Source organism: Nycticebus coucang, chromosome 3, assembly GCF_027406575.1.
Source record: "Nycticebus coucang isolate mNycCou1 chromosome 3, mNycCou1.pri, whole genome shotgun sequence".
NCBI classification, from domain to species: domain Eukaryota; kingdom Metazoa; phylum Chordata; class Mammalia; order Primates; family Lorisidae; genus Nycticebus; species Nycticebus coucang.
Genome location: NC_069782.1, coordinates 81474790 through 81501631, shown reverse-complemented (window position 1 = coordinate 81501631; position 26842 = coordinate 81474790). Strand labels below are relative to the sequence as shown.

General features: G+C 42.0%; 1 protein-coding gene and 1 pseudogene across 3 annotated transcripts in view; one reads left to right on the top strand and one right to left on the bottom strand.

Annotated features, from left to right (window-relative positions):
- The first annotated feature begins 4462 nt into the window (after window positions 1-4462).
- On the top strand, window positions 4463-4621 carry LOC128582904 (uncharacterized; annotated as a pseudogene).
- Window positions 4622-20134: 15513 nt separating this feature from the next.
- GRID1 (glutamate ionotropic receptor delta type subunit 1) overlaps window positions 20135-26842 on the bottom strand; it is a 752005-nt gene continuing 745297 nt past the window's right edge. For all 3 annotated transcript variants that reach the window (XM_053586010.1, XM_053586009.1, XM_053586011.1), the window contains one exon: window positions 20135-20847. In XM_053586010.1, coding sequence (XP_053441985.1) covers window positions 20419-20847 — 429 coding nt within the window. In that variant the 3' untranslated portion in view covers window positions 20135-20418. The remainder of the gene's footprint in view (window positions 20848-26842) is intronic.

The window sequence follows — 26842 nt, the reverse complement described above, 5'->3', positions numbered from 1 at the left end:
ATGGTTATGGAGGATTGCAAGCCCACGCTCTGCAGGTCAGGTGGGAGGCTGGACAGCCAGGAAGATGTCAGAGACCATGCTGAACACCATATTACATCTCAAGTCCAAAGGCAGTCCAGAGGCAAAATTTCTTCTTTCCCCTCTTTTCTGTGAACCTTCATCTAGTTGGATAAAACCAACCCACATTATGGAGTTTAATCTGCTTACCTCAAAATCTATTGATTTAAATGTTAATCTCATCTAAAAACAAGACTTTCACAGTGACATCTAGACTGGTGTTTGATCACATATCTGCATGTCATAATCCTAGCCAAGTTGACATATAAAATTAACCTTCACGTCCATTAACAGCTAAAGTGACCACGCAATTTATCATTCTAACAGAAACTATTAAGAACTGCTAGAGCAGTGTTTTTCAACCTTTTTTTGTTATCTCACAGCACACTTGAATCTATAGTTAAACTTCCGTGGCTTCCTTAAATTATGTTGATCAAAAAAAAAAAAATAAGAGAAAGAAATATACTTGCTGTGCTTTGAATTTCTTTCAAAACTAATTCAAGTAATGATCTTTAAAAATTTTTGTGGCATACTTAAGATCCTCTCACACTGTGAAAATCACAGGTGAAAATCACTGTGCTAGAAAAATGAGCATACATTTGGATCATCTCTAGCAAACCAGGCCATAAGAACACCCTCATTATAGTCTCCTCACAGTGTGTTTTGATATCCCCAAGGGGGTTTCTATGCATCTTGGTGTCCTCATATGCCCTGTATATTTGTGTGTTTGGTAAATGTTGACCTCTCCTCCTGGCCCTTCTTGCTTTTTATTTATGTCTGTGGTCTGTTCTCACCTCAGACTTCATTCTCAGCATTTCCATCCATCTGAGATCTCCCAGGCTTATCCAAAAGAGGATAGATTCATTTTCTGTCAGGCTCTGCTGACACATCTGAAATGCCTCCAAAGGGACATTACTCAAAAACGAGGAGAGAGGAAACTATTATTTTCAACTTAAATGTACACAGGACATGTCCCCAGGCTTGAGAGTCACTGCCATTAGGCTGCTGCCAGCTGCATTCAGCCCCTGCCTGCCTGGTCTCAGCCCTCAGACCCTTAACTGAGGGTTCCTGGGTCCCACCTTGCCATTACTGCTGAGCCTGCTCACTTCCCAGCATTCCAGGTATTCCGCCTCCCCCAGATTTCAGGTCTCAGCATGGGCTTCTCCACAGCCCAGAGAGATTCTGCCACTGTGCTCTACAGAGCCCTGTGTCATCCTGGAATTATTAACACACAATAAGTGTCCTGACTACTAGTTCTATTCTGATCAAATTGCCTCATCCTGGAAGCAGGAGCCCTGGATCATCCTCAAGAACCAGACTAGACGGTTTGCCTCGAACTTCAGGCCTAGCCCTTGAAAGTCACTGACTGTGAGTGCAGCTACCAAGCCCCATGGGAAGATTCCTGCTGACAACACAATCATATTGCTGGCTATAGACTCTTGGCTCACTGGGCTATGTCCGTCAGTCAGAGAGGCACCTAAAATGAGCTACCGCTACCAGCTTCCTAGGGCTTGCCCTTCTGTGGGCTGGGCACCTCTAGGGCCTGTCAGGGTCTGTTTGCACTTTTTTTGTTAAATAATAACTGTGTACACTGATGCATTTATGAGGTTCAGTGCACTGATTTGATATACAATGTGAAATGCTTACATCGAACTGATTAACACATCCATCACCTCGCTTATTTGTTGTAAGACAGTTATACTCTTCTCTTAATAGTTTTGAAATGTGCCATTGCATTATGCACATCAGGTGAGGTCTCCCCAAATTATATGGGCCCACGGTGAGTTCAGTTCCCCATCAGTTCTGGGACACCGCCACACTGCATTCTCTGCTCTTAGTAACTGAAAACCTGCCAGTCATTTACTCCAGATCTGTCCTCCCACTTTGTGTTGCTGCAGGTGCAGAGATTTAAGGACGAAGATTTAGGGTTTAGACCCACTTGGGTTGTTGTGTGATCTTAAGTAGGTTACATAAAATCTCCTAGCTGCCATGTTCTGATCTTACAGTGCTATTATGAGAATTCAATGATGGAACAATGCAAAGAATTTTTAACATAATGCCTATTACAGAGTCAGCTCTCAATATCTACAACCTGTACAGCTTAAAATCTGCCCTAGTTTTCTGTCTTACATATCCTCTGGGTGGTTATAGGTTGGTTAATGTTTTATAATCAGCTATATGGGTAAAAAAAAACTCTGATTGATAATACTTGCTGATTTTCATGGTGTCAGTACATTAATCATGGCCAATTTTGTGATACTAATGTAATGTTATTGAACACAGAATTGAGAAAAGATGCACATAATAGGCTCTTGTGAGTGGCTAAGAGCAGGTTCCAGCACACCGCTGACACTGGCACTACCCTGGGCTAGGGGTCATGCCCTGCCCTGGCCCTCTCATAAGGAATTTCTTTCTGGCCTATGCCCAAGAAGCTGTCTGTCTATGATCTGTTAGAGGGCTGCTCCTCAGTCCCTCTCCTGGAAGTAACTCTGGATCAAGTATATGGCAGTTTCATCTCCCCAAATAAGATATTACGGATGATTCTGGTGTGCAGAGAAACATAACCTCTTCAATTGTGGCCACAGGTCAGCTCATGATTTTGACGGTAAGAACTGCCCTTTGGAGAGCTTCCCAGAGTTCTCTCCATCATCTCTGCTTATCTCACCATAGCTATGAACACCAACCTGCAACTTTTCCTTCTTACAAGTAAGTAGCCTCAGGACTTCTGTTTCTGTCTTGTAAGATAATACTTCTAAGAGAAACAACTAGGAAAACTGAATACAATAAAAGAAACTTCTGATTGAGGTATCCGGGAGCTACAGTAATGCCAAGAGTCAAAGGTCATGATCCCATGAGAAATGGCAAGAGGATTTCCCATTGGCAACCAGGAAGTGGAGCAGACACAAGGGAAGATCATTAGCTAAGCAGGGCTTCCCACATATCACAGAAGTAGGGTAACAAGAGTTGGAGCTTGGGCTGATCAAAACATCTAGATCTTGAGGAACTAGAATCTAGGAGGGCATGGTGACAGGAGAGCCTTGTGTGTGCCAGTTTTCCTATTCAGGCACTAGGTTATCTTTAAGTTGTGTATGAAAAGAACGTAACATGGAGAGGAAAAAAGAAACAAAAAAGTAAGTAGAGTTTTGGGCCATCTCACTATGGTGGGGAGACAAAATATAAAGATGAGAATAAGCCATTAGGTGTAGTGTTGGGAAATGTAATTGGTCGTCAACTGCGATACCCGGAGGGCCACAGTGTAGGTGTGGGGATAAGCCAGAGTAAACAAAATCTTATAAAAACTGAAACATAGGCTCAAGTAAGTTCCACCCACAAATGACTGAGATTATCTGTTTCATTTTAGTTTCCTGCAATACGATAGAGTGACTTATCTCTGGGGAAAGAGAATATCATTCTGAGCCTCATATTTTCTTATACACAATGTCCAAAGTTCCATAAAATATTACCAGACATAAGAAATAAACAGAAAAGGGAAAAAAAGCACTTCTTGTTTCTAGTCTTGTTTATAAGGAGCTTGGAGGTCATCACTTATAGTAAGTAAAAAACAAAAATGCTGAACAAACTGAAAAATCAAGTCTTCTTAGATTTGTCAAGAAAGTAAGCTCATTGGGCAAACCACAACCCCTAAAATTATAGAAACAAATAGATCAGAAACCCATAAGTAGAAACCAACACAAGGGTAGAGAAACCCAAACTGTACCTGATGAATTGCAGAGGGCTCAGGGTGGAGAAGCCTGAGTGTTAGAAATTCCAAGGAAGGCCCCTTACTCTTTTGAGTTTTACCTCCAGTAGCACTATCTGGTTCTCAATGTGAGTATTAAAGAAAATTCCCCTCATACTTCTGAAAATAAGAGAGGAAATTTACTCAGCCAGAACATTCTGCTGTTCTTAAAAAGACCTGCAGTTGGGCAGTGCCTGTGGCTCAAGGAGTAGAGTGCTGGCCCCATATGCTGGAGGTTGTGGGTTCCAACCCAGCCCTAGCCAAAAACTGCGGGGGGGAAAAAAAAAGGCAGTCAAGAGAAACTGTCTTACCAAAGCCTAGTCTATTGGGGCTTTATCAGAACCTAACCAACCTGGGAAAGAAAAAACATCCAACTCTACTCCCCTCTAACTGTCTTTTCACATCTGGCAGAACTGCAGGAAGCTGAGAAGCATTTGTGAAGTTCGTAACCAAGGGGCATAAGCTTACAAAATGATGAAAACATTATCATAGGACTACGCTGCCCCTTCCCGCTCACTTAGCACCACACTAATAAAGGCCTATTAACCAAAGCTGCTTTTACTGAATATGTCATGCCAGACTCACAACAAAAAATTTATAAAGTACACTAAAAGCCAAAAGCACTATTTGAAGCGATGGAGCTAACATCAGAGCCATACTTACATATGTCAGGGGTGTTGGACTTCTCAGACCAGAACTTTAAAACAACTGTAGGCTCTCATGGGGCAACTCAACTGCTCTTTGTGTGGAATCAATATCAAGAGATTTCAAAACCATAATTTTTTGGTACCTGGGCAGCTGGTGATCATTGATCCCAGCGCCAATGTGAAAAAAAAAAAAAAAGAGACAGAGAGAGAAAACACAAATTACTAACTTCCAAAATAAAAGAGGAGACATCACTACAGATCACATGGACATTTAAAGGATAGTAAAAGAATATTATGAACAACGTGATGCTCTCAAATTCAATAAGCTAGGTGAAACAGATCAAATTTTTGAGAGACATATATGCCATAACTCATACAAGAAAAAATCTGAACAGGCCTATATCTACTATAGAATTCAAATTAATAACTAAAAACCTCCCAAAATTAAAAGAATCAAGGTCAAATGTCCACTGATCACTTCTAACAAAATTTTTTTAAAAATTACAATCTGGCTCAGCACCTGTAGCTCAAGCGGCTAAGATGCTAGCCACATACACCAGAGCTGGTGGGTTCGAATCCAGCCTGGGCCCATCAAATAGCAATAACAACTACAAACAAAAAATAGCCTGGTGTTGTGGCAGGCGCCTGTAGTCCCAGCTTCTTGGGAGGCTGAGGCAAGAGAATCACTTAAGCTCAGGAGTTGGAGGTTGCTGTGAGCTGTGAGGCCATGGCACTCTACCCAGGGTGACAGCTTGAGGCTCTGTCTCAAAAAAAAAAAAAAAATTACAACAGTCTTCCACAATCTTTTCTAGAAGCAAGAAATAGGAAAAAAATAATTCCTGATTCATTCTATGAGGCCAGCATTACCCTAATGCCAAAACCAAAAACATTATGAGAAAATAAAATTACAGAGCAATATCTCTCATAAACATACATATATGCAAAAATCCCACAAAATATTAGCAAATTGAATCCCCAAAAAAGTAAACAAAAAAAATACACCTTGACCAAATGACATTTATGAAAGGTTAATTAATCTTTAAAAATTCAATTAAGTAATTAATTTTATCAACAGGCCAAACAAAATAAAAGCACATGATCATATCAGTAGATGCAGGAAAACATTTGGCAGAATTTAACACTGAATCATGATTAAAACTCATGGCACACTAGAAACAGAAGCAAACTTTCTCAACTTGATAAAAAAAGATCAGCAAAAACTTATAGCTAGCATTAAACTCAATGGTAATAAACTAGAAGCTTTACTGAGAAGATCAGGGAAAAGCAAAGATGTCTCCTCTTACCATTACTTTTCAGCATTGTTAAAACTATGCAAATAAACAAGGTAATGCACTAAGACAAGAAAAGGAAATGGAAAATATACAGATTGAGAAGGAAGATATAAAAGTATCCACAAAATTTTTGAGGCATAAGTCTGTCAAATATGTATGAGATTTGTATGAGGAAAACTACAGAACTCTGATGAATCATAGAACTAAATAGTCCATGTTCATGGATAGAAAGACTTGATATTGTTAAGATGTCAGTTCTTCCCAATTTGATCAATAAACTAAACCTACTCTCAAGTAACATCCGTATAATTATTTTGTGGATTTAGAAAAACTGATTGTAAAGTCTATGGAGAGGCAAAAGAGCTGGAATGGCCAACACAATAGTGAAGATGAGAAAAGTTAGAAGACTGAGGTTATCAGACCATAAAACTTACTATAAAGCTACAGTTTGATCTTAGCAAGAGAATTTAAAAAAATCAATGGAACAGACTAGAAAGCCCAGAAGTAGACCCAGATACATGTAGTCAACCAAACTTTGATGTCGGAGCAAAGGCAATGCAATGGAGAAAAGATAATCTTTTCAACAAATGATGCTGGAATGAGTGGACATCCACATGCAAAACATAAACAAGGATTCTATAGAGACCTTATACCCTTTGAAACATTAACTCAAAATGAATCATAGATCAAAATGCAAGATGCAAAACTAAAACTCCCATAAAATACCATTAATGAAAAATCTAGATGAACTTGTATATGATAATGGCTTTTTACATATAACAGGAAAGGAAAAATCTAAGAAAGAAAAAAACTAATACATTGACTTTATTAATATTAAAAATTTATGCTCTACTAAAGACACTGTCAAGAGTGTCAAGCCATACTGGGAGAAAATACTTGCAACAGACATATCTGATAAAGGATTGTTATTGAAAATATACATGCGAGTGGCAAATAAGCATATGAAAAGATACTCCACATCATATTCCATTAGGCAATTGCAAATTAAAATAATAATGAGATACCACTACATACCTTTCAGAGTGACCAAAGTCCAAATCCATTGACAGCACCAAATGTGGAACAATATGAATTCCCATATATTATGGTGGATACAGCTGCTTTGGAAAACAGTTTGGCAAGTTATGACAACCCTAAATATAGTCTTATCATATAAGCCAGCAGTTGCAATTTTTGATATTTACCCAAATGAGGTAAAAACATATACCTACCAAAAAATCCTGCACATGGCTATTCACAGCAGATTTTGTCATAATTGCCAAACTCAGCCCCATGCTATTCTTTATTAGATTAATAAATAAAACAAATTGTGACATATCCAGAGAATGGAATATTATTCAAGTTAAAAATAAATGGCCTATCAAGCCATAGAAAGTCATGGAGGAATCCTTAAATGGATATTGACAAGTGAAAGGAAGCCAATCTGAAAGGGTGATATACTATATGACTCCATCTATATGACATTCTTAAAAAGGAGAAACTATAAAGATCAGTGGTTGCCAGGGGTCAGGAGTAGTGTACCCACATCATCAGAGCACAGAGTACTTTTAGAGCAACTATTCTGCATGATACTCTATTGTTATGGTTTGAATGTGTCTCCTTCAAAGTCCACGGGTTGAAATTTAATGGCCAATGTGACAGTGTTGAGAGATGGGGCCTTCAAGCGGGTGTTAGGCCATAAGGGCTCTTCCCTTGTGAATAAAATTAAGGCACTTATGAAAGACACTTCATGTAATATTTGGCCCTCTTGCCTTTATCCTTTTAGGACACAGTGTTCCTCCCCTCTGGAGGATGCAGAAACAAGGCACCATCTTGAAGCAGAGAGTAACCCTCACCAGACTACTGCATCGGCCAGTGTCTTGACCTTGGACTTTCTAGTCCCAGAACTGTGATAAAATAAATTTCCTGTTCCTTGTAAATTACTCAGTCTTGGGTGCTTTTGCAGTACAAAGGAACTAAGATATATGTCATTATATGTTTCCTAAACCACAGAATGTACAACACCAAGAGTGAACCCTAACATAAATAATGGACTTTGGGCAATAATGATGCATCAATTAGTTGCACTGATTATCACAAAGTTACCACTTTGGTGCTGGATATTGATAGCTAAAGGCTCTGCATATGTGGGGTCAGTAGATAATGGAAATGCTTCGTACTTTCCACTCAATTATGTTATGAACCTAAAAGGACCATAAAATATAGCTTATTATAATAAGTTATTATAATAACTATGAATATATAAAAATTTGAAATACTTCACAGAAACAAAAACACAAAAATAAAAACATAATAAATATAGAAGAAAAAAATAACCCAGACACAGGGGTGATCTAGACTTTGGGATAAAGAAAAAAAAAGATGCAATCAGTTTGTAAAAAATAGCGAAGTTGGAGAAAGTTGATAAAAAGAAAGAAATGGAAAATACAGCAAGGATGCTAAGAAAACTATGTACCATGATTACTATTTTTCAAAGTAAAGCTTAAATACACATAGAGCCACTGAAGTAAAAGAAAGAATAAATGGCTAAAATTTTACCAAAACTGACAAATGACAACTGATAAATTCAGAGATTCTGAAAAACCAAGCATGAGAAATTCAAAGTAAGTAACACCTAAACACATCATAGTAAAATTGCTGAATATCAAAGACAAAAGAAATCCTAAAGTCAGCCAGAAGAAAAAGACATATTAACCTTCAAACGAAAAGTTACAACACTGAGAAGTAACATCCACAGAAATTCTGGAATCCAGAAGACAAAAGAATGACATTTTTAAGGTGCTGAAACAAAACAAAATGCCAACCTAGAATTCTGTATCTAGTAAAAATGTTCTTTGACAGAAAAAATAAAACAAAGATGTATTTCTGGTCTTCTCCCAAAAAAAGAGGAGCAGCAGACCAACAGGTAACAGAATTCTTTTTTTTTTTTTTTTCCTTGAAACAGAGTCTCACTTGGTCACACTTGATAAAGTGCTGTGGCATCATAGCTCAAAGAAACCCCAAACTCTTGGGCTCAAGTGATTCTCTTGCCTCAGCCTCCCAAGTAGATGGTAATACAGGCACCCACCAAAACCCCCAGCTATTTTTGGAGATGGGGTCTCACTCTTGCTCAGGCTGGTCTTGAACCTGTGAGCTTGGGCAGTCCACCTGCCTTGGCCTCCCAGAGTGCTAGGATTACAGATGTGAAGCATGGGACACAGCTGGTAACAAAATTCTTAGGGGGGTTCTTTAGCAGAAAACATATATACCAGGAAGAAACAGAGACAAAGAGTAAGAAATGAAGAGATAGAGAAAAAAATAAGTATTGAAAAGCCCAAATGATTGCTTACTATATGAAATAATAATAATTTATTCTGTTGTTCAAAAAAAGTTTGTAAAATTAAAACTGTAAAAGATGGAAGGAGGTTAAATGGAGTCAAAGTGCTTTAAAATCCTGAGTTTGTCTTGGGCATGGTAAAAACATATATTTATATCTCTAGGGTAATTTTTTTTAAGAATTCAGAGAACATAAAATTGTATAACCAATAAGGTAACAGAGAGAGGTCATTAAATAACAAGGCATTATTTTAGTTATTAGGATGGAAAAAAAGATTACAGAACAAGAAGGACAAATAGAAAACATAATGGTTACAGATCTAAACCCAAATACATTAGCAATTATATCAGATTAATTATTGATTTTAAAAGACCATATTACACACACATGCATAGCTTCAATCTACTTACAAATCTTATACTTTTTTTTTTTTACAGGAATATTGAAAGTAAGAAATGGAAAGGTATTAATTCTCTCCAAATTTATGTGTGGATGCAATGCAGTTATAATTAAAATCTCAAGAGGATTTTTGTGAAAGATAGGATGGTAAGTTCTAAAATGTATATGAACATACAAAGAATCAACTTACATAGCCAGATATTAAGGCTGATTACAAGACTACAGTAACTAAGGCAATGTGGTATTAGTGCAAAAATAGACCAATAAATCATCAGAACATGATATGAAAATGGGCCAACATACATAACATCACTTGACTTACTATAAATCTGACGTTGTAATACAATGAGAAGGGACTACTCTATAAATTATTGCTGGAATCATCAAACATCCATATTTAAAAATGTATTGTAACCTTCTTCTCAAATCACACTCAAAATCAATCCCAAGCAGATTGCTGATGTAACATAAAGGCAAAACAAACATCAACGACAAAATATCCATAAGAAAACAGGAGACCACCTCTATGGCTCAGGGCAGGAAAAGATTTCAGAAACAGAACACAACCAGAATTGAGGATAAAGAAAAAGTTTATACATTAACTTATAGTTAATGAACAACTTCTATTCACCAACAGATATCAGAAAGAGAATGAAAAGGCATTCATTGTGTGGGAAAAAAGAGACATCTCACAAAAGTAATGTGCAAATAAGCATATACAAAAAACCCTCAGCCTCATTAATCATCAGTAAATGCAAATTAAATTGCAGTTGGGTATGTCATATTTCCCCCAGAATGGCTGAAAATGAAAATATAGCGTCAGGGTTAAGTGAGGATGCAGAACAACTGCAATTCCTAAATAGGTAGTAAAACATACAAATCAGTACAATTATTTCTGAAAACTTTTTAGCACTATTGATATAAAGCTGAACAAATACACACCTATGACCACCAATATATCAGAAAAGCAAAAGCGTGCATAAATTCACCCAAAACATGTACCAAAAAAATGTTCATTGGGACACTGTTTGTTATAATCTAAAATGAAAACAAATCAAAAGTCTATCAATAATAGAAGGTACAAATTGTGGCATAGTCATGCAAAGAAATCCTCTAGAGTAATAAAAATGAACTTTGTCCAGAAATGTAGCTAAAGCCAATGTTGAATGAAAAAGACCAGATCAAAAAAGTAGAATTAATTCTATCTACATATTTCAAAACTAGAAGAAACTAGTAATTGGTTCTAGAGATTAGATTAATAATACTGTTTACATTCAGACTTCCATAGGTGTTAACTGGGGCACCAGAAGGGCCTCCGGAGGCCTAGAAATGTTTTATTCTTGTTTTGGCTTTGAAACTTCACAAGAACACTCATGCTATTATTAAAATGAACTGTACATTTATGATATATGTACCTTTTGTGTGTATTATATATATTTTTAAAAGCATACTTACAAATGCTTTGTATTTAGGTGATTTGTGAACAATTTCCTATACTAATAATGGCCATCTTTGAGTACTTGCTCTATCTCAGCCCCTGATGCTGGCACTACGTGATTTATTCCAAGTTTTCTTAGTTCAACTTTTGAGATAAAACCACTGTTCTCATTGTGTAGATTTCATAAATGTGGAAGCTGATGCTCAGAGAGGTTAAGTGACTTACTCATGGTCATGCAACTAAAAAATAGTAGAACTTGATTTCAAAAGCACACCTTTCTGATTACCACATGCTGGCTCCTGTGTCACTCCCTGCCTTAGTATTTTTTGGGCATCCATTCAGAACAGGGGCCTCCCATGACCAAATTAGAGTCTTGCAGGACACAATTACGCTACCCCAACCGCGAAAAGGCAGATAGCTGTCTTCTTCAGGAGCTCTGCGTACTCTACTCTCCCTACTCTTACTGATGAGCTTGTGGTCCTTGGTGTCTGAGACTCAGGTGTGGGGAGGTGACTTCTGCCTGATGTGTGTACATCTTCTGAACATGTGGGGAAGTCCAGAATGGAAAGAGCAATGGCTTTATTTAGGCTGACCAACTAGCTGAATCACCTTAAGCAAAAACACTTAATTACCCTAAGACTTACTTTCTGCATTTTTCAAAAAGAGATCTCTTAATTTTCTAGTGGAGAAGAATGGTGACTTTTCCCAGGGCAAGGAGGGCATATATTCCATGTGAGGCCCTTTTCTTTCTCCTCTGGGCCCTGCTATGCTAAATGTCTTATTTCTCCCTTGCCATGTATCCATTCTCCATCCTTATCCACATTGCTCTGTGCCCCAGAGGCTGGTCAGCATGAGCTGGCTCAGTGGGCTTCCTTGCCCTCTGCTCTTGGAGTTGGCAGAAGATTAGAGAGTGGGAGACTGTGAAGTCAGAGCTTGTATTTCTCCTGCTGGTGGTGGGAACACTGTGGGGTGGCTCGTCCCTGGAGTTGACCTTAGCTGCTGTCAGGCAGTTACCATAGTCAGAATATCTGCCACCCCTCCTCTGTGTGGGGGCCTTCCAGGGGCACGTGGTGCACTGCTGTGTCTAGCCCTTGGCTTCTCACTCCTCTGTGACCACCCTCCACCTGTCCACATCTATCTGAATAGAACTCCTCTGTTTCCATGTGCCACCTTTTTCTTATCATGCAGGATCCTTACTGACACAGCAGCTCACTCTTGCCATTTTCTCTGAAATGCAACAAGCATCTGAGATAACTTAGGCTGACCAGATGAAAAATGGCCAACTGAGGAAGATTCAGCCACCATCATGGCTTTACATCTAAGGTAGAGGGAGAAGATTAAAAAAAAAAAAAAAAAAAACATGCGCACAGACAGAGCAAATGAAAAATAAACTCAGCATGCATACTCCTCATAGCTCTAAATGTGCGTATTTATTTTCCCATTCAACCAAAGGAGTTGGGTCCTTCTTCAGAAGTAAAGGGCCATCACCTCATGAAGTCCCTGAGGGTCTGAGGTTTTATGCAATATGTGGCCATGAACCTTACCCCTCATGCTGTATTCTGAAGGACTCGTCAATGACCCCACCAACTCTGGAGAGGCTGTCTCCCAGAGCCCGTGTCTTCTCGCCAGCATTTCATCTTGAGCATGCCCAGCAGATGCTGAGATGGCTCTGGCTGAACAGCTCACAATCACATCATTCCTTCCCAGGCAAGCCAGGATGCTTTTCATTTGCTTTCTGAGAACAATCAGAATTATTACCTGAGAGGGTCTCAGGAACAGCGGTGAGGGCTTCTGGTACTGTCAGCTCCCAGTGGGACAAGGATGAGGTCTGTAGCATGCAGCCCAGTTGTAGGGGTGGAAATGGATGTATCACCTTCCTCTGCCCTGGAAAACAAGCTGGAAGGATGTGTTGTGCATGTGAATGTTACAGATGAGATAGCTGGCTAAGCTCAAAGCCTGTGCAGTTCACACCAAGAAGCAGGATGCCATAGGTGTGCAAATTACAAGAGCTGCTGTTGATGAGAATGTATTTGTGCAATCACTGAACTTGCATTGTCACTGATCCTCAAACCAGCTCAGGCTCAGGACTCAGGATCCATTCTACATTCTACAGATGAGGGGAACAGAGGGTCAGAGACAATGATAAGACCAAGGATACCCATCTAGTGAGTGGCAAATGCCAGATTTTAAGCCAGATCTGTCTGACCCCAGTCTAACCTGTTGAATGAGGGCTAGGTCATACCACCTTCCATGAAAGTAATGTGGGAAAAAAGTAATTTGTCATGAAACACAGGCAAGCAAGGCCTAGTTGTCAGAGGCCAGATCTGGCCTGTGGGATCTGTATAGGTTCTGTAAGAAACTCAGTTAGTAGAAGAAGGAAGTTTATGAACTGAGAAAACATTCCAGCAACTGTGAATCACAGGTAGCTCTGGGAATTCATTCTGATCACTTCAAATCCAAGATCACACAGCTGGAAAGTCCAGAGCCAAAACACAAAACCAGGTCTAACTTATTTTATTGACATTCAGCATTTGTCTAGCATTTGTCTCAGTCCAAAAAACATAGATTCCTTCTTCCTGAACCCCTTTCCCAAGAAGCCAAGCCTGGGAGAACAGAGCAAGTGCCAGTATATCCTAGGCCTAGGGATGACGCCTGCATATATAAAGTAATAATGTAACAGCTCTGTACTCAGGCTGCCTGGATGTCATCTGTCTTCGCCATGTGCTATAACATGAATGTCTGTGTCCCTTCAAAATGTTGGAATCCTAAATCCCAAGTTAATGGTATTAGTAGGTAGGGCCTTTGGGGAGGTAATTAGGTCTTAGGCCAAGGGTCTCATGAATGGGATTAATGCCTGTAGTAAAGAGACCCAGAGAGACCTTTGCCTCTTCCACCACGTAAGGACACAGCAAGAAGTGCTGTGAACCACAAAGTGGACCCTCGCCAGAAACTAAATCTGCCAGTACCTTGATCTTGGACTCCCCAAACTTTAGAGTTGTGAGAAATACATTTCTGTTGTTTATAACACCACCCCCAGCCAGTCTGTACTATTTTGTTATACGGCAACCCAGGCTAGGACATCATGTAAGCATACTTCTGAACTTCTTGGAGCCCCATTTTTCTCATTGCCAACTGTGTACCAAAATAATAGGAACAAATGAGATGTTACAGGAAATGTTCTGGCATATAATAAAATTCAATAGCTTGCAGAAATAATTATGATTACTAACTGTGGAATTCTCACAAAAAGCAAAGGGATAGGTATCATTGTCACAAATATACAAATAAAGTAGTGAGACTCAAAGAAGTAAAAAGGAATATCCTTCCTACATATCAGGATCAGGGCACCAACATCTTATCACCTGTGGATTCTAGGGCACCCTGCTAGTGGGATTTTTCCATCTCTGAGTCAAGTCTCCAAGGCCCTATCTGCAAAGCATTTCCCACACTCCCTCCTTTTAGCTTCTCTATCATTTTCCATTTCCGATGGGCACCCAAATGGGGTTCCACCTAAACACTGATGTTGGGAGAGTGAGATGCAGAGGTTTGCCTGACTTCAGCCCTTTAGGACAGTGGCTTAGGGATTTTATAAGAGAATTTTAAGAACATATTGGAAAATATAACCCCCCTTCCTAGAAAAAAATACTCACATGTACATGCACTCAGCAATTTGGCAAATACTTTTAGGAGGTTCTCAGCCACCTCTGAGGCCTATCATGGGATTTGGAGGGGAGGAATCCCTGCTCTGGGGGAGAACCCCAAAGCTCTTCAGAGCACTAATTAGCCTTAGAGCTTCCGTTGGCCTGATACACAGTTTACCTTCTGCAGAAGGAAGGCTTGCTTTTGGGCAGTCAAGATACCCTTGGAGGAACAGCCCATCCTCTGAGTGAGCCTGAACACCTGGATGCCCTACATGGCTGAGCCTTCTTCAGGGCAGTAGGAACCTAGCCTGTGTCTGTGGTTAGCAATAAATCTGTTAGCATAGGGTAGCCACAGCCACCATGGGGGTGTGCAAGCAGATACTCACCAACCACCCTGAGGCCACTGGAGAGGAGGCAGCCAAAGTAAAGGCTGAGGGACCTGTGGATTGAAGACAGTGGAGGTCAGCACAGGGGCAGAGGCTGAGTGCTGGGAAAGAGCCAGCTGCACCAGCAGGAGTGCCACACTAAGAAGTGAGGCAGACAAAAAAAAGTGAATCCCAGCTCTGTCTCTTACCAAGTTGGGGACTATGTGTTTCTGAGTTTCAATTTTCCTACCTGTAAATAGGGAAAGTAATTTCTGCCTTGCACACCTAATTTGATAACAAGAGAGCATTTATAGTTAAAGGATATGATATAGCCCCTGGAACATGATACCTAATCCATAAATGGTTGCCAATATGCATACGATATATGGACATTTTGATTCTGAGTTAGTATGACATGAGTTGAGACGTTTTTGCATATTTCGGGGATTCTAGTTGAAAATTAAGATTTTAGAGCAAGGGATTGATGATGGAGGGAGGGTTTGCTGTGGACGCCAGGCAGCCTGGCAGGAGAGAGGCCACTTTGCAAGAGGTGTACCTCCCTCCTCGGTGGCTGATTGCAGATAAATGCTTGGCTGATTGTTGCCTCGGGATTGTGCACCGAGTAGGGAAATTCTGAAACAGCCTCATTTGTCCACAGCTCTGTTTATGATCTCTGATGTGCAGATCCCCACCTAATGTGTCACCCAAGTGCACTGCTGTGTGCTTTTACAGTCTGGATGCACGTGCCTGATCTGCTGGGTGTGCCTGTGCCGACCCGAGGGTTTGCACATAGGCATGTGCCTATGTGTATGTGTCTGTGTATATTTATTCCGGTATCAGTAAGTCTCAATGTGTTGGTGAATATTCTATATTCCTCTATATTCAGACACCCCTGAGTTGCCCCTGGCAACCGTAAGCTTGAATCTGCCAGAACATAAGTTCTTTTTGGGTCACATTTGATCACTCACCCTAAGTGACCCAGTCAAGATACTGGGCATCCAGTTTGGTGCCCCTTCTTCCAAATCTCAACCATCAGGCTTTGCAAATTTCTGTAACAGGCTTTTTGTTTCCATTTGTGTTGTTTAGATACAGAAAGAATGTCACCTTTCTCTAGAATTCAGTGTTCAATGTCAAGTTCAAAGGTAAGGGAATAAAAGCTAGGGAGGCAGGAGTGGGTGGAGATTATAAACAAATGTCCCTTCTTCTTTTGTACGAGGTGACTATTAGCTCACCTGATTTATCTCAAATAAAATCACCTCTTTCATAAATAGTCTCTTCTAAGTAAATACATCTACTGAGAAGGTAAAAAATAAATAAGATAATTATTTAAGTTACTGGCACAGGAAAGTTACTTATCTGAAGTTTCTTAGTATGAAGGCTGAGGATAGTAAGAATCAAAGATGGTTTTATGTATTAAAAACAGCTAATGGAATGAAATAAAGGAATGTCTTAGATATAGAAAAATGTTACGCTAGGAACAAAAGCATCATCTCTTTTATTGTATCCTTAACAAAAAAGGTCAGTTATAAATATTTTGAGTTTTTATCTCACACTCTGTTGCCAAAGCTAGGAGCACAAAATAAGGCTATAGTTTATTTTAGAACCAGATATGAATTCGTCTACTTCTGGGAGTGAAGGTCTCCTGAAAACAAAGGCAGAGGCACTTGATTAAGTAACCTTTTAGCCTTGGTCACACAGAGACTGGAGTTATCCATTAGACATTGTCCATCTCCATTATTAAGTGAAATATTTAATAATATTTAAAATATAATGATTAAATTTAATATTTTAAAATATTTAATAACATTTCTGTCATCTATTATTAAATGGAGTGATTAGTAAATGAAAAGGCACAGGCCATAGGGACTCCACATTTGTCCTTGTCATCATGGCCTTTGGGTCCAGGGGTCGCTTCTTCATTAATGCGTCCTGAGCTATAAAGAAGAATTCAGTGTTTGAAAAGACATAAGTAGGTAATTAGTTTTGCCTTGGCACAATTTGGGGGATTTTGAACTTAGGAACTTGGGAGCTTATCTTAAGAAAATAGAGTCCCCTGGTGAGCCCTGTAGCTGCTCCTGTCCAACTCCATCTGTCTGCTCAGATAATCCCGGGAGATCCATCCCCCAACACCCCAGCCCCAGTCTGCGGTACTTGCCCAGACATTGGTGAAGCCTCTCATTTGCACAGGGGCAGGAAAACTAAGGCCAGACATTCTCCTTGAAGCTCCTGAAGGGTGAGATATCGATCCATGAAAACCAGCCTCTTCGGGTCAGCCTTACTGAAGGGATCTGTTTCCAAGACTGACAGGAGAGCTGTTTCTCTCTCAAAGTCCTGGAAGTCAGAGGTGGGCTGGGAAGCACAGATATCTGGGGGCCAAAAACGGAGGCTGGTGATTCCATGCCTATAGGATAACTGAGCATATATAATATCTGTTGGAAAAACATAACCACAGACCTTGTGAGGGTCAAATATTGAAAACCCAGGGTGCAGGCCCTTAGCCCTCAGACCTAAGCACTGGGAAGCAATTATCTGAAGTCAGAGCAGGTATAGAGATGAGAGAAGAAACAAAGTCAGCTGACAATTAAAAAGATGTGCATTGCACCAGGCCATGGGGAGAATTCTCAATGTATCATAATAGCGCAGTTCTCTGCTGAGTCTTCCAAGAACTTAACATTTCAATGAAAATTGTCATGTTAACCAAAAATTAGAATTGCTGCTCAGCCTGTCACCACCCACGACTTGATGTCAGAAGACTGAAAATACACTGGGTGAGGAGGGTGTGCCCCCCTCCAGGGACATTTGAGACCCACTTGGTTGAGAGGGGTTTCCCTCATGCTGTCCATGCTAACGGGACAGAAATCAGTTCATGACCTCAGCTTGCCCAGAAATGAGCAGACAGCATTTCTCCATCCCAGAGAATAAGAGCATAGGGAGCAAAGACAAGATTTATTATTAAACAACTTTAATCCAAATGCTGATTATTATTTGCAGTGTCTGAAGGCACAAAATATACCTAAAATGTATGGAATAGTCTACACAGAGTTATAAATCCAAAGAGCAAAGCATGAAAATCGATACATTCTGAGCTGACACAGAAATCTGAGCTCGGAAGATTTTTTTTTTTTTTCCTAGAGAACTTGCTTGAATATCAATCATTTCCCCTCATGCCAAGGGTAGAAAATTAAAAAAAAAAAGACATAAAGAATAATACTATAAAGTATAAGGATTTTGTATAAGCAGAATCCTTTTCTCTAGTAGATGCTGTCTCTCTCTTTCTCTCTCTCCTCTCTCTCTCTTTTACAAACACACACCCTTCATTTCTTTTGCTTTTCCTGACACCACTTCTAAGCAAAGCCATCAAAGAAGACAACATGCTATACCCCAAAGACAGGTCACCTCGAGGGAAAAAACAAAAATCAGACTTAGTTGTACAATAAGGCAATGAAACTAGAGTTTGATTAAAAAAATAGATAGAGATATATATGAAAAATTGATCATCCAGGGCAGGGCCCCCAAAGTGCTGATAGAAAACAAAGGCTGCTGTTTTTCAGGGTGATGGTAGCCCACGAGGCATGCCTGGCCCCACGCTCCACATGTTGTGATTGGCGAGTTGTCAATGAATTCCCTGGGTAACACAAACATCAGGCCATGCTCAGCATCCAGAGATAAATAAGGTAATTACAAACACTATCTTCCCCAGGGTGCTTTTAGCTGACTGTGTGATGTGGTCATTCCTTACTGCTCCATCATATCACTCAGGACTTTAGGAGAGGAGTCAATCCTGGGCTAGTTAGCACCCTCATAAACACCTCTCTCGAGTAACACTCTAGAAGGCCATGGGAAAGGCAATCAATAGGACTTTGTACTTCTCCATGACCACATGCCCAGGCTCTCAGCTCCCTGACTGCTGCTAGTGGTGGAGGTGGAAGCCCCATCCCTTTGTGCCAGATGTGGGCTGTGTCCTCCATCCTGACACTTTAGGAGATTAGAATAACCTTTGCCTTTAGAAGAGCAACTGAAGTGATAAAACTCAGATTCTTCCAATTCTATTCCTAATGGTTCTTTCTCCTGTTCTACAGTCTATTTCCCCAGAGAGGGCATTGGTTGGAGGTGAGGCTGTCAGGTTGTCCTAACTTTACAAAACTGGGTTTCTGGCAGGCTCCCCAGCACAGGCATAGGCTTGAGCATCTCAAAGATTCTGAGCTCTCCCTTGCTTGAGGACTCCTGATCTAGAGAACATGGTAGAACCTAGAGAGAATATTTGTGTTGGGGCCATCTGGGAAGAATGCCCACAGGATGCCTGTAGGATATTCAACCCAGAGACACACCTTTACTTTTGGTACCACAAACAACTTCCCTGGGATGTGGCAGGGAGTTACTTGTCCTATATCACACAAAGTGAAGCTTCTCTCCTAAGGACCAAGGCTTCCTCTGACCTGAATGAAAAGTGTCCCCTTTCTCTCCCCTCCAACTTTTGTTCTAGTCCACTCAACTGGGACACTTCCTCTTACTCTTTCCAATAAGAACCTTTTACTTAAAACAACAAAGCCTTTACTCCCTGCAGCTGTGACCACACTTTTCACTCTCACACAGGACCATGGGCCCAAGCCTAAGAGGTCTTCCCCTAGTTGGTTTCTTATCCCACTACCACACCTGGGCCATGCGACCAAGCACACTTGACATCTGTCTGTGCCACAGACCTTCCACCAGGCCAAGCCCACCTCTGCCCAGCCTCCCTGTCCTCTTCCCCCCATCCTGTCACTTATCCAGAATTCTAATTTGGAAATGAAAGTAAGAAACAGAGCCAATAGGATGACACTAGACACATCAGCATCAAAGCTCTCAGAGACTGTCACCCCAATATGGGCAGCTTCTCTTAGGCCCATGGGGCAGTGCACACTACCGTACACTGTGACACATCTCGTCCCGGACACCTCTGCAGTCCCAGGCTACCAGGAGCAGCTGGTGACCCTCTACATGGGTTGCCCCAACAGGGTCAGCCCATGCTGGCTACAGACTCACTCATTATCTATGTGACTGGACCAGGAAGAACGAGGGGCCAGGAGCAAAGGAACAGGGCAGGAAGCCGTGGGACGAGGCAGCAGACGGCATGTGGGGCTCACCTTTCTTCTCTCCCTGAGGGAGGGGGGCTCCTTATATGGTCACCCTTCCTGCCCTTAGAAAGGCCCAGGAACAGGGGCTCCTTTGGCACTTCAGAATGATCACAAGTAATTTGCCTTTTTATTCATATAGAACAAAATTTACAAAGTCATTCATACAGTTTTTGTGTTTTTGTTTTTTTTTACTGACTTCGAAAATTGGGAATATTCAAAATACACTTTTACCCCACTCCATTCTGTCATTATTTACACATATGTACAAGAAAAATGAAAGAGTCTCTGTGTGTGTCTGTGTGCATGTGTGTGGTTTGTGTTGTTGTTTCCTTGTATTAAAAAGCTCTGCTGGTCGGGTGGGTGGGCGGGCAGGAGGGCAGGCGGCGCGGTCAGATGGAGGTGCCATGGGAGGTGTCCAGAGCCTCTGGAAGGACGCCTCCGGGCACGGGCTGGAAGGACATGGGGATAGGGGTCTTCACAGGGCTCTGCCGGAACAGCCCACCATTGGGCGACCTGTGTTTGCACTGCATGGAGGGCATGGTGGCTGAGCTGCTTAGTGGCAGCGGCAGGTTGCTGCTGGGCCCTGACGACAGTGTCCGGCTGGTGCCGTGGCTGCTCTGCTCTGGCAGGAAGGTGCTGACCGAGAGCTGGGTGTTCTGGTACTCTCGCGTTGGCTCCAAGGCCTGGCTGGGTGCCAGGCCCCCCATCTCCAGGGCAGAGAGCTCGATGGATGCGGGGGAAATCTGCTTGTGAGCAATGTCTTCATCCATCAGGCTGTTTATGCGCCGGTGGACCTGCTCCAGATTCACCTCTTTGTCCTGGAGGGAAAGCACAGAGAGGCAAGTTCAACCCCTGACCAACTGTGAGCCAAGGCTAGCTTGATGCAAACTCCAGCTGTCTGGAGACAGCAGCCTGGTCAGCCTGCTAGGCTGTCGGTGAGCATCACCACCCACCCTGCTGTTCCCAGCTCCCTTCAATGGTAGACTAACCCACAGTTATCTGGGGAGGCCATGAGCTAGGACACTGACCCCTTGTAGCTAAGCCCCTGCCAGCAGGCCCTGGCTGCATCCTGACTCCCCTCTGTGTTCAGGTGGGAATTGCCACCATGCTCAGAGATAACTCTTGAGACAAGGTGCTTTGAAGAGCTGGCAGAGACAGAAGAAGTTGAAAAAAAAGTTGTCCCATGGGAATAAAGGGAATGGTCCTTGAGCCCCTAGCATATCCCACACATTACCCTTTGAATCATATTACCCTTTGAATGTGCTGCACACCGGATGACCACAGCCCACCCTCCCTCAGGTCAGACTGCAAGAGAAATACCATGCCAAGGCCTAGCTATAAGACATTAATTACCCTGTAGGTGGTCTAATGTTGACGTCTTATATTAGGAAAAGGATCCTACCTCGTCAACCTTATGAGGGAATTAATTAAAAATACCAAGAAGTTTAGAAGTTCTGAACATGATTTTGAAAGGAAATAGAAAGAACCATGTGAAATGAAAGGCCATTCCCAGTGATTACTTTGAGCTCCTATGGGGCTGATGAGAGAGGATGTCCCCCAAGAGGAAGACGTCTAAATGATGGGCATGAGCTCCCCCAGGTGAGTGTACCAGCCACAGGGCTAGGCCTGAAGGCTCAACCCAGCATTTCTCAAGCAAGGAGGTGCAATGCTCTGCAGTTCATAGCTTGCCCCAGTGCCTGGCCTGGAGAAGCTGTGACCACTGCTCTCTCCACACCTTTCTGAGATCATGGCTAGCACACAGAATTTGGTTTCTGGAGAAACACCTGCTGTCATTCCCAGAAACTTCTCCAGGACAAGAAAACTAGCGACACTCATAAGATACTGGAGAACTTATTCTGGGGCAAGAGGAAACTAAGAATAGAAGAGAAAGCTGGTTTCGGGGAGCAGCAGACTGTGTCACAGGGGGAGAGGGCATCAGAAACCACTGAATGGCAGAGCTTCAGAGGCAGAGTTAAGATTCCAGAGACCTGAAGCCCCACATAAGCAGAGCTTAGCCCACTGATACCGGGAGACCCTCACTGAGTTGAGGGCACCTCTGGGTGGCAAGTGTCATGGGTGAAATTGGAGGAACTGGATGGAGAATACCATCTCCCTCCTTTGGTCAGCTAAATATCACTCACACCATACTTTCACCAACTCCTTCAACAGTTTGTAAAATTCATAACAAACCAAACTCAAATTATTTTCCGAATTATCTTGTACCATGGTTGAACCAACTCTGGGCAATTTTGCCCCTTTTTGTGTGTTTTATCTTTTCTGTTTTCATTTCTGCATGTGAAACTATTTTTACTTTTATTTTATTGCTACTGTATTTGGCATGGCTTGGTGCCACCTGGCATCAGCGATCTCTAAAGAAGTGCATGGTTTATTTGCTTTTAGAGAATTATTATTCCTGCTGGATTACAGGTTGGCAGGTGACCCACCTACCAAGAGACACAATCATGACCCAAACAAGGACAGCAGGATTAAATCTGAATCCTGAATGAAGAGATAAGACAGACAATGGTTGGTGTTTCATCTGTTCCTTCAGCAGCACTCCACCAAGCTTTCTCTTCCAAGACCATGCTCCTATTGCCTGGGTCCTGGGTTTCTGACCAAGCCCTGACCCCCACCTTTCACCAAGCCTGCACCCCCAGCCTTGTCAGTGCTGCTGTGAGCTCTGGTTAAGCTCATGATGCAGCCCTTTCATCTACATTAGTCAAAGCTGGTGCCACAACCATTCTTGCAAATGTTTGCATCTATAGGAGGTTTTCATTTCAGAATGTATGAAGGGCAGAAGACTGGTACCAGAAAGCCTGGAAGCTGGAGAAGTTCAGAGAAAATTTTAAGGTTTAATAATATAATCTTTCCTTCTCTGTGTAGCTTGGAGAAGGCTGGACAAGCCAGGCTTCTTCACTGGCACTTTCATTTCCGTGGAAGGAAAACTGAATGACCAGGTATTCCTGGTTGCTATTGAAAGAGCTAGTTAGTTGCATAATATTATCTTTTCTTCACTTCTACTTTTCCCTGGAAGACTTCAAGGACCCCTTTAGGGGTAGAAAGAAATCAAGGCAGGCAAATTTGAAGAAGGGAGCAAGTGTCTTATTTCTAGCTGTGCTTACTCTGGATTCTGGTGGCTAGAAGAGAGGGCATGGCCTTTTATGTCAGAGTGAATTGAGTGCTGGGATGAGGCAAGTGTGCAGAAGGAGCTCCTACTTTGCCAGGATTTGGAAAGAGGAAAAGGCTAATTTCCAGTTTATGAAGGCCACAGAAACTCAGAGAACTGGAAATGGGGGATAAAGAGCAAGGCGCCCTCTCTCCCTAATGCTGGGGAAACAAACATCAAGAGATCTTCAGGTTATAACTGGGTTATAGCTTTCATATGAAAGCCGTAAATTAGTTTCATAGTAGGGCTGAGTACATTGGATACTTTTTCTTCCATTCTTGAGATACTTTACTAAGAAGGATATGTTCCAGCTCCATCCATGTAAACATGAAAGAGGTAAAGTCTCCATCTTTCTTTAAGGCTGCACAATATTCCATGGTGTACATGTACCACAATTTATTAATCCATTCGTGGATCGATGGGCACTTGGGCTTTTTCCATGACTTAGCAATTGTGAATTGGGCTGCAATAAACATTCTGGTGCAAATATATTTGTTATAATGTGATTTTTGGTCATCTGGGTATATACCTAGTAGAGGGAGGGGAGGGAGGGGGGAGGGTGATTGGTGGGATTACACCTGCGGTGCATCTTACAAGGGTACATGTGAAACTTAGTAAATGTAGAATATAAATGTCTCAACACAATAACTAAGAAAATGCCAGGAAGGCTACGTTAACCAGTGTGATGAAAATGTGTCAAACTGTTTGTAAAATCAGTGTATAGTGGCCCATAATCGCATTAATGTACACAGCTATGATTTAAAATTAATAAAAAAGAGAGAGAGAGAGAGCGCTTCAGAGGAAGGCAGACCAGTGAAAATCCCCTGAAGAAAATTGTGATCAAGGGTGATCTCTGAGCTGCATGGCTTCACCACTGAAGTGCAAGGGAGAGGAGGTGGAAGGGTGGTGGATTGTCAAGGAGAAGAGGACGGGCACCACGCTGAATAAATGCTGCAGGGAAGGCTGGCTCAGGCAATACCAAAGCATTTAGAATAAAGACCAACCCAGGGACCTTGTGTAGAGGTAGTCAATTACTTTTCAGTTAGTCTTTCTAAAGGAAGAGCTTGAATGAAAAAATGGTTTCCTTAACCTACCTTTTTGTTTTCCTTACTTCAAATTAAAAACAGATGAAGCAGTTCTAAGAACTGCAAATCTGTGAGTGCAAATCAAATGCCACTTGTAGTTTTGCATTAGTCTTTAACATCTTCACATCAGGACACCATGTCCACACCAAATGAACAAGTTTTCCAGGGAGAGCTTCCCATCCCAGATGAAGGACAAGAAATCTATCTTTCCCATACCTGTGGGAGGTCACTGTATTCAAATTTCATTACTCCTGGTAGCTCCAGGTAGCACCAGGACAAACCCTAGGAGAAGAGGACCCATCATGAGCCTCCTCAATTAGTTGACTGGACAAGAAAATGAGTCCAACTACAGCAAATACTTCCCCATCTGTTCTGGAAAAATAATGCAGCCCATTGCTAATTCTCACCAGCGTGCTTCTAGCTCCCTTCTCCTGCTGCTGCCTCTGGAGGCCAGAGCTGAGGTTCGGAGGAACAGAAGACCACTTTATTTGGAAGCCCCGGAAGCGTGGTCTTGCATCAGCTGGGGCCACAGATTTAGCACACATAAGGTAACGTCTAGCTGCACCCTCTGTGAGTCCAGCCAAGCAAAGAGGAGGCAGGAGTAATCAGCCTCCTAAGGAAAGAGGCAGGAGTGATATGCATAATTATCTATCTTTTAGACAAAATGCTATATTCTATTATGTTATGCAAACTCAAATAATGAGCTTTTTTTATGTGAACTACATCAGTTTACATTCTCATTATCCCTAGGTTTCAGCGTTCAGCCAGGTAATGACAGCTGTGGAAAGAGACTTGGAAACTTATTGCTGCCTTCATTAATTTACTGTAGGTAACTGACCCAGTCAAACATCGCTGAATATGACATAAAATTCACTGCCTGTGTTTACCCGTGAATCTGACTGCATTCCAGCTCTGTGTTTCTCACCCCGTATTAAACACGATGACAGATGCACCAACAGAGGTTACGGGGGAACCTCGCCCAGGCATTGTCTTGCAGAGAGATAAAGTTCTGTAATTGAGCCTCTGTTCACCAACGTGGAAATAATACAGTGTATTGGAAAATGGTAATTAACTAAACTATCATCTCTGTAATAGCCTATTACACATGGGACTCATAAGAACTGACTTTGTTTACAGTCCAACAGCTCCCATTTTAAGTCAAACAGGAGCAAAACTGAGATGAGAGATTTCCCACCTGACCGGGATGGTCATTGGCAGTGTTCTCCTGGTACCACTGAGATCAACCAGGTGGTAAATGAGACCCAACAGCTGGGAAAGATGCCACCAACATGATCTTCTTCAGTGACGCTCTAAACACTTGCCCAACCCTTATGGGCTGAGCTGGGAGTCTGAGAGCACTGGACAGGTGAGGGGCAAGGAGATGGATGCTAAATCAGTGCAGTGATCTTGGGAGATGGTGGGTAGTATTCCAAAGCATCAGGAGAAAGAGTTCTTATCAGCTCAGTTCCAGATTTTGTAGGAGAGAGCAATGAGGAGGAACCAACACCACTTCACCTCATGGGGGGAGCAGCCGGTATACAGTGTCAGCATCAGAACCAGAGCTTACATCTCCCAGTCTCCAAACCCTGGGCTCTTTCCCACTACATCAATATGTCAAGGAATCCACCCTTCCCATACCACAGGGACCTCATTCTATTCAAATTCAATTCCTCCCAGTAGCTTCTCACCTTGGAAGGTTGGCACAGATCAGTGGTTTTCCTCTTTGGCAGGATATCAGAACCACAAGTGGAGATTTTAGAAATTACGTAGCCCAGATCTCCCTAATAGAATCCTTTGGGGAAGGAGGCCCAAGCATATGTATTTCTAAAAAGCTCCAGAATTAATCACCTCTGATGTGCTGTGAGAATTGAAAGCCATCGATCCAGCTGCAATGATTACACAACAGTTTAACATGAATAACATTTTCTTTATCAGAGCCCAGAATGGTTCATTCGATAAACACTTTTGAGCTTCTGCTACCAGATGAGCTAATGTTCTCAGTAAAGCATCCATCTTGGTCCCTAGCACGTAGAAGGTGCTCAATACTTGAATTGTATTCATCACCCCTTAACGAGAGCTTCCTCTGTTCCGGAGAGTGGTCAATGGATAGGAATGCTGAGGTGAGGAGGTGCTGGAGACAAGTAGGTAAACAATTACTGGCAATGTGGAATCACACTCAGCAAGGGAGGCAGCTGGTGATGGGGGCAGGCAAGGGTGACTTTGGCAGTGAGCTGGTTTTGAGGTGGACAGTGGTGTATGAGAAATGTTTAGTGCCTTCTTACTGGAAAGTCCTGGGCTGAGGGGTGAGACATGCATGCTCATTCCCCTCATCCTCACGCCAAGCCATCCAATCTTGGTGGCTTAGCTGTCAGTCCAGGTTCTTGTGGAAGTAAGAACCTGCAGTTTAGAGCATGTGAATACCTAGCCAGGAGCCAGAAGCCAGGAGGCTGGTCCACAGAAGAACACGGTGTCACACCCTTCATTCCCAAAATCCTCTGGATGTGATGTAGGAATGTGAGCTTGTGCATACAGGCAATGAAAAGCCCAGTGTCCTGGCCCCCA